This window comes from Festucalex cinctus, chromosome 4 (assembly GCF_051991245.1).
Source record: "Festucalex cinctus isolate MCC-2025b chromosome 4, RoL_Fcin_1.0, whole genome shotgun sequence".
Lineage (NCBI taxonomy): Eukaryota > Metazoa > Chordata > Actinopteri > Syngnathiformes > Syngnathidae > Festucalex > Festucalex cinctus.
The window spans coordinates 17,061,543-17,080,778 of NC_135414.1; the positions used below are offsets into that span (position 1 = coordinate 17,061,543).

General features: G+C 39.6%; 2 protein-coding genes and 1 long non-coding RNA gene across 5 annotated transcripts in view; 2 read left to right on the forward strand and 1 right to left on the reverse strand.

Annotated features, from left to right (window-relative positions):
• The window catches only part of LOC144017616 (uncharacterized), a 29,427-nt gene extending 22,389 nt beyond the window's left edge, over positions 1–7,038 (forward strand). For all 3 annotated transcript variants that reach the window (XR_013283215.1, XR_013283216.1, XR_013283217.1), the window contains one exon: positions 6,985–7,038. This is a non-coding gene — a long non-coding RNA (uncharacterized LOC144017616). The remainder of the gene's footprint in view (positions 1–6,984) is intronic.
• On the reverse strand, positions 1,231–5,353 carry ctxn2 (cortexin 2). The gene is made up of 2 exons (XM_077519373.1): positions 4,509–5,353; positions 1,231–3,727 (listed from the first exon to the last, which is right to left on the reverse strand). The coding sequence occupies exon 2, from the start codon at positions 3,665–3,667 to the stop codon at positions 3,422–3,424; it is 246 nt and encodes an 81-aa protein (XP_077375499.1). The 5' UTR covers positions 3,668–3,727; positions 4,509–5,353; the 3' UTR covers positions 1,231–3,421.
• Positions 7,039–8,290: 1,252 nt separating the features above from the next.
• myef2 (myelin expression factor 2) lies at positions 8,291–19,233 on the forward strand. The gene is made up of 17 exons (XM_077519376.1): positions 8,291–8,490; positions 10,102–10,304; positions 10,999–11,051; positions 12,506–12,513; positions 12,609–12,702; positions 13,477–13,665; positions 13,783–13,936; positions 14,035–14,084; positions 14,161–14,218; positions 14,458–14,559; positions 16,880–16,924; positions 17,007–17,102; positions 17,206–17,301; positions 17,428–17,486; positions 18,141–18,323; positions 18,627–18,678; positions 18,837–19,233. The coding sequence occupies exons 1-17, from the start codon at positions 8,378–8,380 to the stop codon at positions 18,998–19,000; spliced, it is 1,719 nt and encodes a 572-aa protein (XP_077375502.1). The 5' UTR covers positions 8,291–8,377; the 3' UTR covers positions 19,001–19,233.
• Positions 19,234–19,236: the final 3 nt, after the last annotated feature.

Genomic DNA, 19,236 nt, shown 5'->3' on the forward strand with positions numbered 1-19,236 from the left:
TATGTAAGTAGCTATACTAAACTTGTGTTTGATCTACAATGCTATTAGTAACAGCAATATTTAATGCCACATGAGTGAAGCTATTGCTGAGTTTTAGTCAAAATGAATCAAAAGTTGGACTTTTAAGGATATTTCAAGGATAACCCCCCCCCCCCCCCCCCCCCAACACCAATATCTGACAATATATATTGCTGCTTGTAAAAAAAATAAAAAATAAAAATAAAAAACATAATGCAAGTGGCCAAGGTGAGACAGGGACATTGTCAAAGGCAATGAAAATGATGACCAGTCCAACGCTCACTGTCTGGCCAAGAAGAAATATTAATGCACCCATGCTTTCCAGTTTGGGTTGTATTGCCATATTGATGTGTGGGCCTGAGTCCTCCCTTGTTAGATAGATAGATAGATAGATGTTTTTTTTTTGTTTTTTTTAATGAAACCGCATGTTTTAATCAGTCTCATATTTCTGAAATGCATCCAAGCAGTAGCACCATTCATTTCCCATTGATGTCTTGAGATGTCATGTTTGGCAACTACCCAGTCATCTTCATTTTTTATGGTGAGCTTGGATTTACAGAGGTGCTGTTTCTCCAATTGTCAACATTTTACATCACATATTTCATCTTTTTTTCAATAATAGTTTCCACTTTGGAAAGTTAAGCTCGTATTCATGTTTAATTATGCCATTTCACTCACATTTTATACATTTCTACAAATGTTATCCACTTTGTCATTTAAAATCTTTATTTATTTTTATTCCCACTATTAATGTGGCAAGAACTGGCTGTTTAACTGCTTCATACGTTTGTGCTACGGTTCTTCCAAATAAAGTAAAACACTTCTATCTATCTATCTATCTATCTATCTATCTATCTAGCTAGCTAGCTAGCTAGCCATCTGGGTGTAACAGTGGACAACTGGTTAGCATATCTACCTCACCATACAGAGGTCATAGGTTTGACCAATGACCTCTGCATTGCCATAACTGCAGGGGCAAATGTGTACTGTATGTAGTTCATATGATGAGTCTTAATGGCCTTTGTGGCAAATCATGACTGCAATGTGAGTTTGGCACCACCTCTGAGCTAGAAATTGACTATAGCCGTATTTCTAACACAAAGCTTTCAAAGTCACACATTTAAGTGAAGAAATTCCGTTTATTTTACACCATTGAGTCAAATGTCATCAAGAAACCTCTACCACCAGCTGAGCAGGCAACAGGTCCGCATATCTTTCATCATGATATGTCACGCACGCCCACACTACATACAGGAGCTCTAATGTTTCTAGATGAAGGCACATAAACCCATTGAAGGTCACAGTAAGGCAGATTCACAGCACTACGGGGAAAGTGTAGATATTTTCAAAGGAAAAGCTCAAAACGTTGACCAGTCTGCCACGTGACTGATGCTCCGTCGAGAACCATCCAGTCTTCTGTTGTCTGGACTGTGGAGTGAGGGTGGCTGAGAAAAGACAACGACTTCCTCCACAGTGCTAATACATGTCCATTTCCAATGTGACCTTCTCCTATGCAGACAGGTAGTGAGAGTCTAGCAGCACTAAAAGTAGAGAGCGAGTCCTTTCCCGTTCCTTAATCCTCATTTTGTTCCTTCGGCTCCATCAGCCAAACGTTGGACAGGTTCTTGACAAACATTCTTTATCATTTGTCATTCCCGACAGATGAAATGGAAAGTAAACGTGTTACTTTCGCTCAGACTTTGGCAACAAACAGTAAGCCATCATTCAACAGCAACAGCAGCAGTACAAACTCTGAACGATGGTTTTGCATCATTAAGAAACAGTAACACCATAATACAAATCAGTTTGTCGTCCCTTATGTGACTTCTCAAACCGATCTGTACACAGCAGCAGCATGTCTGTAATTCACCGACTCCACACGGAAGTTTCACATCAATACCCTGTGTCCAGTCACATACATTCTTGTGCAGGACGACTATGCCGTGCAGATGTGCAATCGATTTTGCCGTTCGGAGATCACTTTAGGAAACTTGTCCCTGAGTCTACATCGGAATAATACAGCCGTGTACGGCAAACCTCTCATGTGTCTTCCTCTCGCCTTGAGCGTCTGAACACATTGGGCTTTCGGGCGAGGGTTAAAGGGAGCTTCAGCCATTTCTGTGCCATTTGATGAGCTGAAGGAGAATATGACACAGCATTTGCCTCAGAGTCACTCCCACAACAACATGTAGACGCAGTAGAAACCACTCTCGGTTGACTGAAGAGCAAACACTATGAGCAACATACGTACACGATACTGCCAAAAGTATTCACTCACCTGCCTTGACTTGCATGAATTTACACTAAGTGGTGTCTCATTCCTAATCCATATGGCTCAGTCTTCAAATTCAGATATAACAGCTTCAATTAAATGTGGGGAGGCTTTCCATAAGGTTTAGGAGAGTGTTTATGGGACATTTTCACCATTCTTCCAGAAGCGCTTTTGTAACATCACATACTGATGTTGGATGAGAAGGCCTGGCTCTCAGTCCCCACTCTAATTTGTCCCAAGGATGTTCAAGGGGTCGAGGTCTAGATTCTGTTAAGACAAGTCAAGTACATCCACAGCAAATTCTTTCAGCCATGTCTTCATGCGCCTTTCTTAATGTATTGGTGCACAGTCATCCTGAAATAATGAGGGTGCCATCCGCAAGCTGGTCCCACAAAATTGGGGGCATGGGATTGTCCAAAATCACTGGGTATGCTTTCACATACGGAGTTACTTTCACTGGAAGAAGATGAAAAACAATCCTTTAACCACGCTCCTAAAACTTGTGGAAACTGCCGTCCCATAAGAGTTGAAGCTGTTAGAGCTCCACAGTAAGGACCAATGTCATATTCAGCCCTATGCATTAAGAAGTGGATGCCACTTAAATTGAAATACAAATCCAGGCAGGTGACAGAAAGCTTTTGTCTCGTTTGGGCCATCATAGACAGGTTGGATCCCAAATTTTGGAAATTTTCAAAAGTGAAAACTTTGGATGGGAATGAGCAGACAGAATGCAAAGTAATAGTTACAAAATTGTCCAAAGTTTGTTGATAACATAATTGAAATTGAAAAATAATAATTCCGTAGCATAATCCGGGTTAAAACAACCAAAACTCAAAATTTCAGGTCCCATCGAGACCACAGATATCACATGCACAGATAATCTGCAACACAACTATATGTTGACCCCGAAATTAACTACTTCAAGATTCCCATGGAAAGTATCCAACTTTGAAAATTAACAGAATTAACTTTACTTGCACTTGATTGCAACTTACTTTTCCAACTCCAATCAAGTACACAACACTGATCTGTGTTTCTGTTTGTGTGTGTTCCATCAGTGATGAACTGAATGCATATGAAAGCCTAAAATAATCATTTGTGAGGACATCTACAGATGTCTGTCCCCCTGTGTTAAGTCAGGGCATACTCGAACGTCCCTTTCTCCAGCCCTTCGATGCCGTCTGCCCAGTTGGAGGACGGCATACTGCTGTAGGGGTCCAGGAGGATCCTGAAACATCTCACTATCAGCAGTCCCAGGAACACTAATAGCATCCCCACGAAGGCAAACGCCGTCTTCTGTTCCAGAGTCAGGGAGTGCGCCATCATGTCGTTTCCGCTCATGGCAGCCAGGGAGTGGTTGTAGTGGACGCTACACATTGTAAATCAACATCTAGGTGCCTCATCTCTCCTCTGACTGGGTCACTGGTTGCATGTTACCTAGACAGAGATGGTGTGATGGCTTCAGATTGGGACTCTTGTGCAGATCAATCAATTTAAACAGCCTGTTACATTAATAATCCACTGACGAGGCAGGAAGAAATAAACGTATGGCGAAGTGAAATGTTCAATTTAGATTATTTGAAATGCACACAAGAACTAACTGTGACTCATGAAGGGTGAAGGAATCTATAAATAGCTTCTTTCAGTTATGCTAAGAAACAAACTTCGATCACTCCATCTTGGCACAATGTTGCAGAAATTGAGATAAAGAAAACACTGAAGTGGGAGCAGGGGTTTCATGAAGTAAGCAATAAGAGGGCATGTTTGCCGAAAGCATGACCACATAGCTTCGGGCTGAGTTAGAATCCCAGTGTGTCGCAGTGCTTATGGTCAGATATTAAACATGCTAAGCAATAACAATGAAAACGTTGCATCACATTCAGGCATGATGCTATGGAATGTATGTTAGTTTCGAGAAACAATATTGCTTTTGACCTGTTGCATAGGAGCATACGTCTGCCAGACAGTGTAATTCCATTAGATATAAAACAGTGAATGCACACAATTGCTGCAAGTCTGCCTCTGTCAGTCGTTTGTCCACAAATCTTTTCAAGCAGCAGGTGGCTCAAGAGAATGGGCTGGTGAATGGGATGGATGGTGGAATGAATTGACAGGCACGGGAGAGGAAAGTATGATGATTAGTAGGATACAGGTATGCATGGGAAGAGAACGATAGAGTGAAAGAGAGAGCCTGTACTTGCAGGTGCAGGCGTCTTACCGTCATGATGGTGCCATTCACAGACCTGTTGATAGCACATCTTCTGCAGAGATCCTCCCGCTCGGACGCCGCACAAATACGTCCATGAAACCTCCCGATATTAGCATGTTGAAGGCTAGTGTCTTACCAAAACAAAAACAAAAATCAAAAATGAAGGAGGCAATTGGGGAGCGATGAGGTGGGAGATCTCGAGCCGGGATGCGTCTCTTCTCAGGGATGCTGCTGCTCATCCTCGTGCCGCCTTACTTGCTGCCTCCTTCTCATTATCATTCCGTTTCTCTATCTCTATCTCTCCCATTAGCAACGCAAACGCTCCTGCTGCATGGCAACCACTTGTTAGCCTCACTCAGCTGCCCTGCTTGCCTCACTCATTCACAACATTCCTCCGTCAGCAGCGCAAGGATGGCCGCAGCGGCATATAAACAAGCGCTCCTCCGTCTCCTCCCGTTGCATCTTTGCAGCCTGGGTGTGTTTGTGTTTTCCCTTCAAAGTGACTACACCGAAATGAGAGAGGAAAGTCATGGTTTAGTCTGCAGGAGAAATGCTGCCTCTCACTGTGCCTGGCGAGTAAATACTGCAAAGGTACCATAATAGTATCCCTCATCAAGCCTGGTTTGTTTTAACTGATGATAATGATGATGCTCTCAGACAGAGGCAGATGAGCCTATGATGAACTAGAGTGGCTTTACTGGAGTGAACAAAGGGCAGAAAACCTGCAGGCTATCTGGCCACAACATTCAGTATGGAAGAGGGCATCTGTTATGCTGTTATGCAGTACAAGTTTATATCAGCTGTGAGGCTTTTTTTGTCGTAGTGGTGCAGTGACTCAGATCTGAGGATAAGATATTCCATGTGGGAGATGGTCATTGTTGTGGGTGTAATAAATTAAGAGTCTGCAAATGGTAAACTGAGCCCCATTTTTCATTTTGAAGTGGACACAGAAGAAAGTGAAAAATGTAATAAAACAGGCAATTCTCAGTAGAATATATGTAGCCTACATCCCAGGTAGATTTCACAAAGTCATTGAGTCCTAATCATTGAGTCAGGTCATTGAATCATTTGTCCACTTTGCTTTGCGAGAGCAAACTTGAAATCAAATCACAGCAATCAGCAGTGCCAAACTGCTAGAATTAGTCAACAAGTCTTACAAAAAAAAAACAAAAAAAAACTTCACACTGTTTTCATGTTATTGTAACACCCAGTTGAAGTTTCAAAACAAAGAGAATTGCACTTTGTATATTTGGAACAAACACACAGCTTTTTTTTCTAGCTTAATGCTAACATGGAAATTTAGACAGGCAATGAATAGCATGGCACATCGGATGTGGTTGTGTTAAAACCCTGGGTGCATATCCCAGAAGGAGCAGCACAAAGACCATTTAATTTTTTTTTAAATGTTTTGTTTCATTGTGTCATTACTGTGTGTTTTTATAAAGTACTCTATTATAGAATACTATTTTTCCTCATTAAAAAACAAAAAAAAATTTGGTAGGGTCTTTCTTTCTTTCTTTCTTTCTTTCTTTCTTTCTTTCTTTCTTTCTTTCTTTCTTTCTTTCTCTTAACCCAGATCTGATTAATGGCTTTTCTATTTATTTCAATGGAGAAAGATTATTTGAGTGATGAGAATGGTCATGGAAGAAATTAAACTTGTACCTCAAGGCACCACTGTATTTCTTTCTATATTTTGATGGCATTTGGCCTAATTTTCCCTTATATCCATTTCAAGGTCAATAGCTTTTGTCACTGTGACCTATTGCTCAGTAATGTGTTATAATTTAATGGTGTCCAATACAGCAGATGACTATTCAGATTTGATTATAAGACCATTAAAACATGCATAACTGCATCTAATGTTGATTTTGTTCTATGTCTTATGTAGTTCTTGTGTGACTTAAATGGAAAACCTGTTGCATAAAGGCTATCCTGCGTCTATAGGACACAAGGATAAAGATTATTAGACTTTTATCTCAGGCTCAGGTCATAGTATACCTTTAATGCTAATGAACTTCATATCACACCATTTTTACAGTGTTGTAATCTGCCCCCAAGACTTCAAAGACAGAATGGGCAATGCCAATGCACAGTAATAGACAGTAGCAATTATTAATCCCTTTAGGTAACAGAGCTACATTGCAATACATGACCATTTATTTCTTAATCAAAGATGAATAAGAAGCAAATTTAGCTGTTTATAGTGAGGTTATAAGATGTCATTGGGAAGTACTCATAAAGCTATGACAAAAATCAATTTACTTAATAATGATAATTAGTAAACTACAGCCACAGATTTCCACACTCCAAATAAAAACAATAAATTGCATTTTTGAGTGTCTGTTATTCAGAAGTTAGTCTGCTCAAGTTTATGAATGCGTATATATTGCCAAGTCACAAAAGGTGCATTTATTGACCTGATTCTGCTGACAGGTTAATGCAAGTGTTATGTTAAAGGTTAACCAACTTCTCTGCTCTGTCACAGGTCAACTTGAGACATGGTAATAAAATGAAGTCGGAGCAATCCATTCAAAGTAAGTGACTAAGGACATTGCGTTCTTAAAATGCAAATAAATTTCACGGGAGACAATTTAAATTATAGCTGCAGAGACCTTGACACACGTAAATGGGTGTTTTGTAATATGAGATTGAGAATGCTTGAACCGCATTTTTTTTTTTTTTTTTTTTTTTTTTTTTTTGTAATGTGTTACTTAAACCAATGCAAAATGGAACCTTTCCTAACTTCATCCACTTATTAGTAGCACACCATGCCAGTCATCGTTTTTGTTGTAATAGTAGGTCACTGTTTAGGTAGACTTGACCTGGATCTGTTTGGTCAGACAAACTCTCCTGTGTTTCAATCAATGTGAATGAAAGACGTTCTAAATGTAAACGTGATCATATTAAAGCCAATGTGCTATTAAATATCTTACTGACTGTCACTGGTAGGTTATTAACGTGTTGTGAATTTCATTACAAATAAAGAACAAAAAAAACAAACAAATCCAAGGGCCATTTTTTCCCAAAAAATTGAAATGTGTGAATAATGTGAGTCGTCATTAAGTTGTAGATCACAGTTAACATCTACATGTTTTTAAATAGTTGATCATAGTATAAGATTATTTGTGATGATTTATTTAAAAAAAAAAAAAAATTTTTATATATATTAGAAAAAAATGTACAGTAGGTGCCTAAAGCTAAAGTATCCCCCAATTCTGGAATTACCCATGTAGTGTATGTACAATGTACATTTTTAGAAATGTGTCAAAAGTTGACGATTACACCATTGACTATGTCTACATCTGCAAATTTGCTATTTAACATACATCTGAATATTTGCAAATTTGATGTTTTTTTTTTATTTTTATTTTTGTTTTTTTTTATTTTGTTTTTATCTTAGGCGATTGAGAACTGATTATATTCTGCATTGGTAACCTGGCTGCAGACAGCAGAGCAAAACAAAGCACAATAAAAGCAAGCCCAAATAAAGTCATATACAACAAACTAAACATAAAGTGAACATAAAACATATATAAAATAAACACGCATAATAATAATAATAATAATAATAATAATAATAATAATAATAATAATAATAATAATAATAATAATACAGCCATAAATTACAAGACCAAATATTATAATTTTAACTAATTAATTAAAGACTTTTATTATTTTAAGATAAATAGTTATTGTTGAGATTTTCAGCAAGTGAATCAGTTTTTCGTCATACCAAGAATTCCTCCACGCCGCCTGGCAACAGTCCCACGTCTCGCCACATCCCGAAATATCGCGAGACGAGAGCAGGTCAGCCTCGATTCGATTTGAAAGTGCGTCAAGGCATCTTGTGTCGTGGTGCAAGGCATCGCTAAACCATAATGGAAGATATCATTCCGGGTCTTGAAGAAGAGCCAAAACTAGAAGAGGCCGCTTCATCCCTCAAATCGGACACCAGCGAGCCTGGTCCCGAGACACCCAATGGCGTCAAGACGTGAGTGATTTATAACCGTCTTCGTCGAATGTATGAAGCTAAGCAAAATGGACTCCCTGTGATGCTAACCATTGTTAGCTGAGACGGTCCGTTACATAGTGTTGTAGTGTAATGTACTCGGTTGAACACTTACGATTGATTTGTAAAAGGTGTCTTAATGAATTTGTAAACGATTCCTTATTGTAGTTTGCCTTTTAAAAGTATGCATAGGTATTTATACCTGCTGAAACGCTAGGCTTGCTAATTCTGGTCAACGGACAATGTTAGAAAATGCACGTTCTCAAATTTAGTGCTCGTTAACCATTTTGTGGAATAAAGCATCGGTTCTTTGGTCAATAATTACATGTGTTTCATTCCGAAACGATCTATAATCGACATCAATATCGGCTTATTTTCATCACATTAATGTTTAAGTAGTCTATTAGATGGGAGTTGGGGTTCCAGGAGCGAACAGTTTTTTTTGTTTTTGTTTCTTTTTTAAATAAAGAAACTACTTTATTATAAATGTAAATATAAAAGCAAATATGTAAAGAAATGAACTTGTTTTATAAAGTGTAAATTGTAAGTCTCACGCACACATATACAGACTAAACCCTAACCCTAACCCCTTGGCCATTTTACACATCTGTGAGTGGGGCTGTCCTTTACTCCACCTAACTTGAGTTATGGCATATCTGAAGCTTGCTGGTAAATTAGATTTTAGCTCAACACATGAAGCAAAAAAATAATTGACCAAGCAATATCTTAATAAGATGACGGTACTCATATGCCAAGGTACCGCTGTGCTCATTTATGTGCTCAAGGTGAATTGAAATTGGAGTCCCCTCCAAAAGCATTGGAACGGCAAGGTCAGTTCTGTTATTTTTGTTGCATACTGTAAGACATTTGGATTTCAGATTGAAACATAATGAAACCCATCACTATTACAGCTTTTATTTCATGGTATTTACGTCTAGATGTTCTGAAACAACTCCGGACAGAGCACCCATTCAAGTGAGCGGCAAGTATTGGAACATGTTACTGATTGGTGTTTCTAGTTGCTCAGGTGTTGCTTTTTGGATTGGTTTCTTATACATTAGTGCTTGATTTTTGCTAAAAAAAAATTCCACCTGGGAAAATTGCATTGGCTGTTAAGCAAACATGTAGACCAGAGCGCTATCTATGGAAGAAAAGCAAACCATTATGAAGCCTAGAGATGAACGAAAATGGTACAAAGCAATTGCACAAGCATTGGGCATAGCCAATCCAACAATTTGGTATGTCCTGAAAAAGAAATAACCTACAGACGTACTGAGTGACAGGCATCGAACAGGTCAGCCAAGTAGGTCATCAAGTACATCAAGTAGTTGATGATAGAAAATTGTGAGAGCTGTGAAGAAACACCAAAAGACAACATTCAGTGACATGCTCGCAACTTCCACAGGGCAGGGGGGAAGAAATCAGGAAGTCTGCTGAAATCACTTTAAGTCAATTTAATAATGTCTGTACCAATAACTTTGCTCATTTTGAAAAATGGATGTTTTCAAACAAAAGGTGCTCTGTCCTGAGTTTTCGAACAGCTATGTAGAATCTATATACCAAGCAAATATAGACACTTTTATGTCTTTTTAGGGATGCTGAGGACTCTAATCCATCTAAAGAGAAACACGAAGGTAAAGAGAAGTCCTCCGGAAGCCGAAGAGGAGGTCGCTACCATCCTTACAAAGATAAACATGGTGGCGAAAAGAAAGGTGGTCAAAGGAACCGGGTGTTCATCAGCAACATTCCGTATGACATGAAATGGCAGGCAATTAAAGATCTCATGCGTGATAAAGGTAAGTCAGACTTCGGTGGGGTTTGTGCCTTTTAACCTGTTTTTACTCCTCAGCATTAAAACACTGTACTTTAGTTCTACCTTTTATGTTAGCAGATGGATCGTCCTGTTTCTAGTAGTAGTAGAAGTTCCAAACTTTCTCTGGATGTACCGTGTTCAAATAGCAGCAAAGTAGTCTTCTGTGCAATGGAGTTTAATTATTCTTTGGATTGTGTTAATGCAGATTGGTGTGATATGCTGAGAGAAAAGGTGGATATGACATTGTATCACATGTTTTGTTAGCTAATCTCAAACGTGTAGTAGAATATGACTGTATGACATTGTTGCATCTGTTGCTGAGTAAACCTTGACTACATGTATGAACCTTTTACTCTTTTTGAAATACTTTTTAGAGGCCTGAAAGACAGCTTAAAACGCACTTGATATGAATGGAATCTGTTGACCACCTGATCAATGTTGAAGTCTTTTGAATTTCCCAGGTTGAATGTAGCCATGTGTGTTTCAGCCTTTGGGTGTGCAGTCACTGCCCGCAAAGGCATGGTGTTATCTGGTGGGATGTTGGTCTGCTTTATCATTAACGGGACATCTCCAGCTTTAGCGGCGTTGCCATGGTCGACGGCATCTTGATGACTTGGTGATTTACATTCCCTTTTTGTTCTTTTTTTGGTATTTTTTCCTGTGTATGTCTCATGTAGTCGGTGAGGTTACATACGTGGAGCTCTTTAAGGATGCAGAAGGAAAGTCAAGGGTAAGTGATGTGGCCAACTTGCTGCACCAGGTTTTAAATGCCCTCAGCAGGCTCTCCTTAATCAAGTGCTTTTGAAGGTTCTGATCCTTTGGGTCTTACTAGAACTGGAGGTACTCTAGGTTGCTTCTAGAGCCTGATAGTTGGATCATGATTGACATTTACTTGAAAGGGAGATGTCCTGTTGAATTTTGGAAAGTAGCTTTATGAACTCCTCCAAGAGGGCAATTTATTTATTTATTTATTTGCTTTTGTTGCTGTCCTTTCAATTGGTGTAAAAGTTAAGTTTGTTCTGGCTATTTTCCAAAGGGACATGTGGATTGTGTGATTTGTCTACTGATTTACCCTTAAATCTCCAAAATGTCTCATCAAAGGAATAAAAGTCTTGCAAGATCTTGAAATATCTTTTTCTATCTGTATGTTGTTACTTTTATGACATAAATGCATAAAAAAATGTATTAGGTGTGGGTCATTTCACCTCAGATCACCCAGAAAAATGGCATTTAGAAACCCCACCCTTCCTATTTTTGTGAAATTTGGTGTAGGGGTAATTCCTAGCATGGAAGCCAAAAATTCCAATTTCAGCTTGAATGGTTGCTGAGATTGTGGTTTGATTCTCTCTCTCTCTCTCTCTCTCTCTCTCTCTCTCTCTCTCTCTCTCTCTCTCTCTCTCTCTCTCGCTCTCGCTCGCTCTCTCTCTCGCTCTAGCTCTAGCTCTAGCTCTCTAGCTCTCTAGCTCTCTAGCTCTAGCTCTAATTTTTACACGAAAATTCCCATGTCCACCAAATGTAAAATGGCCTTTTCTCAACAAACACTGGTCCAATTTCAAAAACCAAGGTATCGCTGGAAAGGGGAAAAAAAAGAAGGAATCGAAATCTGACATTTATTTTTTGCATCAGAGTACTTTTGACAAAACTGTTTTTGTCCTACTTTTTGAGTTTGATCTTGTAATTCAATAGGGAGACACACTCGTCTTCAGTGGCACAAATACAAAAAATGTAGCCCTGTGTCAGCAAATTCGACTGCTACGGCCATTTTTTGAAAAAAAAGAAGAAGAAAAAAGGTGAAAAACTGCTGTATCTCTGTATCTCTGCTGTATTTAATTTGGAAATTTGGCTTTTCATGATGCAATGTACCTACACACACAATTTCAGCAAAATCTGAAAAGGTTTCACTCATTCGGGTGAACTGAGGTAGAATGACTCGTGCGCCTCTATTAAAAATCAAATACAAAGCTTTTTTAGTCATATTATTTGCTTGAAATTAATACAGTAATTGATCTTTAAAACTGGTCTGCAAAACACTTATAGTATATTTTGTACAAAAACTAAAGTTCAAAATAAAGCAAATACATGAACAAAAGTGTTCAAGAGCCTTGGCCTTCTTTAACTGATTTTTGTCTACTCCTTCTGTTTTATACGACTGCAACCTGTACCTCTGCGATATCCCTTGGTTAGGGTTGCGGGTAAGAAAAATCTCTATATTAACTACAGTTTTTTAAGTAGCTATTTTGAGTTTCCTTGTTTTAACATGGTACCTTTTTGTGTCTTGCTTGAACAGTGTTGTGGACTTCAAAGATGAAGAATTTGTGAGCAAGGCAATAGAAACTATGGATAAATATGACCTCAATGGAAGGCCTCTCAACATTAAAGAGGTATGTACACTTTGTGGACCAATCAAGAGAGACTATTACATATGATAGACTACTATCAACTAGGGGTGTTAAAAAAAAATCGATTCGGCGATATATCGCGATACTACATCGCGCGATTCTCGAATCGATTCAATAATCGGCAGAATCGATTTTTTTTGTTTTTGTTTTTTTGTTTTTTTTGTTTTTTTGTTTTTTAGGATTCACACCTTGAGCATGGAAGAATGTTATATGAACGGAACATTAAGCCTTAATATTTTATTTTAATGTTGTTCAAACATGAAACAGATTACAACCTCTATAAGACTGAAATTTCAGATGAATAAATAATGCATTTTCATATAAATCTTACACTCTACAAGCTTACTGATTAGTATTTTCTAAATTTGAATGAAAAAAAATCGCAACAATCGACTTATAAATTCGTATCGGGATTAATCGGTATCGAATCGAATAGTGACCTGTGAATCGTGATACGAATCGAATCGTCAGGTACTAGGCAATTCACACCCCTACAACTATAACCTATTTTCATTTATTTTTCTTCCTCTGAATGTTAACTACTGTTTGTTGATGCTTATGTGTTGTCTTTCCTTGTGTAAAGCACATTGAGTTGCCTTGTGTATGAAATGTGCTATACAAATAAACTTGCCTTGCCTTGCATTACTACATTTGATAGCTTGGGGAAGAACCATTTATTTCAGTTGCAATAGTACTTAGCTCAAGCTTGAATGTCTACTCTCATCTTAGAAAACCTTTATCTGTGTTTCCGTCAAGGACCCTGATGGGGAACATGCCCGCCGTGTGCTGCAGCGCATGGGCGGCCACCAAGGAGGCCGGGGGCAGGACATGGGACCTGGTGGAATGACTATCCCCCCCTCCATCTCCAATAATCCCAACATTCCACCTGAAATCAAGCATGCGTTGCAAACTGGTCGACTGGGCAGCACAGTGTTTGTGGCCAATGTGAGGACAGCCAAAATATCACATGCATGGATAGACATTTATTAAGACTTATTCTAGTGTCATAATTTTGTTGGTATTGGAGTATTAGTCCAAATGATGTTTTGTTTGATGTTACAGCTTGATTTCAAGGTAGGGTGGAAGAAGCTGAAGGAAGTGTTCAGCATGGCAGGTGTGGTCAAAAGGGCAGACGTGAAGGAGGACAAAGACGGCAAGAGTCGCGGGATGGGAACGGTGACTTTTGAGCAGCCGCTGGAGGCTCTGCAGGCCATTTGTATCCTTCGGGTGTCAGCAGAAAATCTGCTAGGAAGAAAAATCACATGAATGCAATTTTTTCGTGATTCCTTTTCCTTACCTTGACTCTGAAATCAGCCATGTTCAATGGACAGATGCTCTTTGACAGACAAATGCATGTTAAAATGGTGAGGCGTTTTTAGTTTAATTTTGATGGGACTTGAGCAAATGTAGAAAATATAAATACATTTATTGTTTTGACAGGATGATAAGTCCCTTCCCCCTGATGATTATCGCCAAATGGAAAAACCTCAGTTACCACGTGAGTGAGATGTTATTCACCTGATGGATTGTTATTTACATTGATGGATGAATTGGCAGCTCAAAATCAGGAAGGAATATGCGCTACTTGGAAAAATAAAAGTAGAACTTCAGGCACACAACTCAGATCTCTGTGAATTAAATGTTCTAGTTGAAATTCTTGTTTGGAAGTCACAGAATGGAAAGAGGGTATGGTAAAGTTTTGAAATATTGTATGTTGTCTGTTTTTTATGTCCACAGGAGGTCTGTCTGGTATTGGTATGGGATTAGGACCAGGGGGGCAGCCTATCAATGCAACCAATATGAACAGCGGAGGCGGAATGGGCTCCATGGGGCCAGGAGGTATTTTTGAATTATGTTAGGGAAATTCATACAAAAGTGCATGCTCTCTGTTTCTCAAACAGTCTTCTGATACAATCCAACTACAACTTTGCAGTTTGAAAAATACACTTTTGCTGTAACAGTGGACCCTGGCTATTTGTGGGGGACAGGGATCAACCCTGAGTGCAAAGAGTGAATTCCCACAAATAATTGATGATCATATGAAAGAGATTATAATAGTCTATAGGCTTGGATTCGCATCCAAAATCCCCATTCACTATTCGTGTTGGCATTGATACACAAGTTCCCAATCAATTTAAATATAGCATGCGGCTCTGTCATAACATTTCATGAGTGGCAAGTCGTGCCAACATTGAACCATATTTACAATTTCATATGGTCCACCATGGATGAAATATTGCGATCTTGATTTCACGACCAGCTCACGAAGCTATTTCTGAATGGAGAGCTCAGCCTCATCCATTTAACTGCCACTGGAGCTCTCATTCAAGTGAATGGTCACACATGACCAGGCGAGCGGTGTGCACTCGTTTTTTGTTTTGTTTTTCAATTAAACAATCATTACAAATCTTTCCACAAGTACATTTTTAAATTGTAAATATAGTTCAGCGTTGTTGTAAAACATTATATTTATTGTATATACTGTATTTTTATGACTTTGGCGAAGACCGGCAGGCACCTCTCGCATCGCTTGCATAAAATAAGGAAATGGACGTGTTCCACGGCGTTGCTTGCTGTGTTGCTGTCGGCCAATCAGATGACAGTGATGACTTGGCCGCGGACGACCGGCGCTGCAGAACCACCTCTGAGATGGTTCTAAAAAGGGGTTCTGTTTTAACCGCTTTGCCCCGACAAAGACCCATGGAGATGCGAACATCTGGGGACAAAAAATGCCGCTTCGGTGTGGAACCCGTCCAGTGGAAAAGCGCCACTCGTAAGGCCAATGCTGTCTCATTCCTCCGTCTGGCCTCTTCCATGCACGTAGAGGGCTCGGGGTCACCTATCGCGGGTGGGTGTGGAATGTATCACGCGCCAAAAGTGAGGGAAAGTTTGAAGGAGAAGTCAACCCCCTAAAAAATTGACAATATTTTCTATGCAACCCCACTAATCTAAATACGGTGTTTTGGTTAATCTTGCATGAGTGGAATACGAGTTAAGCAATAAAATCCAGCAGTTTTTATCAATAAAATATTAGAAGCCGGCCATTTAGCCTTTTTCTATCAAGTGAAAATGACAGTTTGTTTTTTTTATGTATTTACTTCCACACAGAAACAAATGTTGCTCCGTTGTGGGAAGCGACTCTGTGTTGCTAAATGACATCACAGTTGCTCAGGTCTCAGGTAACAACCAATCAGAGAAAACAGGTGAGCTGTGTGATAGGTTGTTGTCTGAGCCCTGAGCAACTGTGATGTCATTTTCAGTCGACGGCATGCAAGTGGCAAAATGGCTGCCCCCTGAGATGGATAAAAAATGGCTGGACCTTGCTTCATAACTCATACTCCACAAATGTCATATTAATCAGAATGTCGTGTTTTAGACTAGTAAGGTCACATAATATTATTGTCAAATATTCGAGGTTGGCGTCCCCTTGAAACGGGTTCTCCGGTCTCCTCCCACATTCCAAAGACATGCATGGCAGGTTAATTGGGCGCTCCAAATTGTCCTTAGGTGTGTTTGTGAGTGTGGATGGTTGTCCGTCTCTGTATGCCCTGCGATTGGCTGGCAACCAGTTCAGGGTGTCGCCCGCCTACTGCCCAAAGCCAGCTGAGAGAGGCTCCAGCGACCCTTGCGAGGAATAAGTGGTCAAGAAAATGGATGGATGGACTATGATCCCAAAATACAGTAGCATGTAAGCTTGCAGTAAAATACAAAAGCATTTCAAACACTACTGCAGGCTCTGCAGTCTTATGATATTGCAAAGGAAACGACTTACCGACGCAGTCTTTTCTAATCTTGTAACAGCAAACATGGTTATGACGTCTTCCCGACACCATTTTTTGTTCTTGTTTGTCCTGCTGTTGTTACGCAAATGCTGTCATATGGGTCATGAAGGGGTTTATGTCAAAATAAAATAAAACCCGCAAATGGGCCAGTTCACAATTGCGGAACCACAATTTTACAGAGGTCCACTGTATACAGGATAAAGCTGACAATCAGGCATTATCATTTGACAATCCATTATGAGTACATTTCTCAGATAAAGATTTATAATATGAATGTGATTTAGCTAGCGCATCCAAATCACATGCAGCATTGTTCTGTTTAATAGTGTATTGTATACCCTTTAGCATGATGTGACTGACTTCCGTCTTGTCTTTAGGTATGGATGCGCCAGGGTTTGGTGGAATGAACAGACTTGGAGGGGGTAAATTGTTAATTTTGCCATCATTTGTGTATGAGTTCTATGGATGGGCTGATTTGCGACTGTCATCTGACTGTCCTGGCAGGAATGGGTGCTGGTGGGGGGTTTGGAAGCATGGACAATATGGCCAACCTGGTTAACTTTGGAGGAAGGGACATGATGGCGATGGGCAGGATGAACGGTGAGTGTTTGATTTGCCGCTTTGCAAAAACAAGGATCAGTTTCATGTAAGAACTCTTCGATCAGTGATAGCTTCCGTCATGGTTACTGTTTTTGCCTTTAAGATGTGTTCCGGTCAAGAATGGGCGGAATGGATCGGGATTTTGGCAACAATGACATGCAGATGAATCGTGGATTTGGCGATTCTTTTGGAGGAATGGGTGAGTTCTGTTGTTGTGGGGTCGTGCAAGGTGAGCTTGTCAGTTTTGGGTTGTCACTCACTGTGCATGGATGTGATGTGCTGCGGTCTAACCCACCATGCCCCAAATTGCATTCTCTCCCATCAGGTGGAAGTTTTGGCGGAGGCATGGGCGTTGGTGGCATGGGGAGCATGGGGACTGGATTAGGTACACATTTATCATATACTACTCAGGATCTCAGAGGTTTTGAAGATTTTCTCCTAAACAGCAATAATCAGCTAAATCAGCCACATGACGCCTCCTTTAGTTAACCCCTTACTCAAGCAAACACAAAATTATGTACACTTGCACAATGTACAGTTAAAAAATATTTTCCTGTTTAATTTGGTGCAGTCAGAGAGGTATTCATTTCATCTTTTATTGTTGTTCTAGTTTTTAGTGGTGTGCTGAATCATACAGACTTGTTTCCATTAGTCTACTTAACTTCGTTGAGAGAGTTTCCGACCGGATTGGGTTGTGCAGGTGCACCTATTTGTTTTTGAAGGATTAGTCATTTTCTTGGCTCTGACCTGAGGTTATTTTGTTGGTCATAAAAGCACCAGCTTCCTGTACAAATGCTGTCACTGAGCTTGTTTAGTGAATCAATATCACACATACCTCCACTGCACCACATTATTACAACTGAATGAAAGTTGTCAGTGTTGATATGGTAATTTGCAGATTTATTTGTATCTATTTTCAATAATTGATCATTCCGATTTTATCCAAGCAGGACTGGAACAGTGTTGGAGGCTTCATTTACCAGCCCGGGGTGTTTGCTCTCTTTCTAAGCTCTTCTGTCTCTTTTTGCCACAGGTGGTGGTGGTGGTGGTGGTGGTGGGATAGGCAGTATGGCGATGGATCGCATGGGCTCGGGCTTCGACCGCATGGGAATGTCAGGAATGGACATGAACCGCAGCATTGGAGGTGGCGGCCCAAGTCACATGGGCATGTCTGACCGGGGCTTTGGGCCCAAAGCTGGTTGTCAGATATTTGTGCGAAATGTAAGTTGAATTGATCCACCAGATTGTGGTTGCAGTGATAATCTTTAGCACAGTAGAACCTTGTTTTTGTGTTAAATCCATTCCAAAAAGTCAGGTAAAAACCAAATTGAGACAAAACTAAGGCACCAAAAATGAGAAAAAAAAACAAAACAAAAAACACGTTCAGTTCCATTTTATAGGTTTTTGTCTGTTGTGTCATGCAGTCACAAAAACGTATTGTCCCCCTTAAAAGGCTGTTTGGAATGTAACTTGTACATTATGCAGTATAAACTGATAATACTGTTGTTTGTTTCTATTTTGCAGCTCTCCTATGAACTTACATGGCAAAAGCTTAAAGAGAAGTTCATGCATTGTGGTATGTCCCCACTTTCAATATGAATAATTCATGTCTTACGACTATGTACTGTAAGGCGTACTACACGCAAGAGATTTTCTTGTTAAAACACATCGATTGTCTAGCCAACATAAAAAAGGAATACTGTGTGAAATGTTTCTTCTTCCTGTCGGGTGCAGGCAAGGTGATGTTTGCAGAGATCAAGATGGAGAACGGCAAGTCAAAGGGCTGCGGAACGGTGAGATTCGACTGTCCGGAGAGTGCAGAGAAAGCCTGCCGGATGATGAATGGAACAAAGATCAATGGCCGAGAGGTTGATGTCCGTATTGATCGTAATGCTTAGACTTCTTGTAGGAACCCGTTCACTCATTTCCACATTTTGAGCATTCTTTGCCAGTGAGCTCTTGTTTTGTTTTAAAAACACAATTAATGCGTCATCTAACTACACGTCCACAGTTTTCATTTGTTTCTGTTAATATATACAACATGGTTACTTTTTATCTTTTGTTTTGTAATGTTGTTGTTTTTTAATTCTCTGGCAATTTGTTTGGACAAATAAACATTTGAATTTTTAAACCC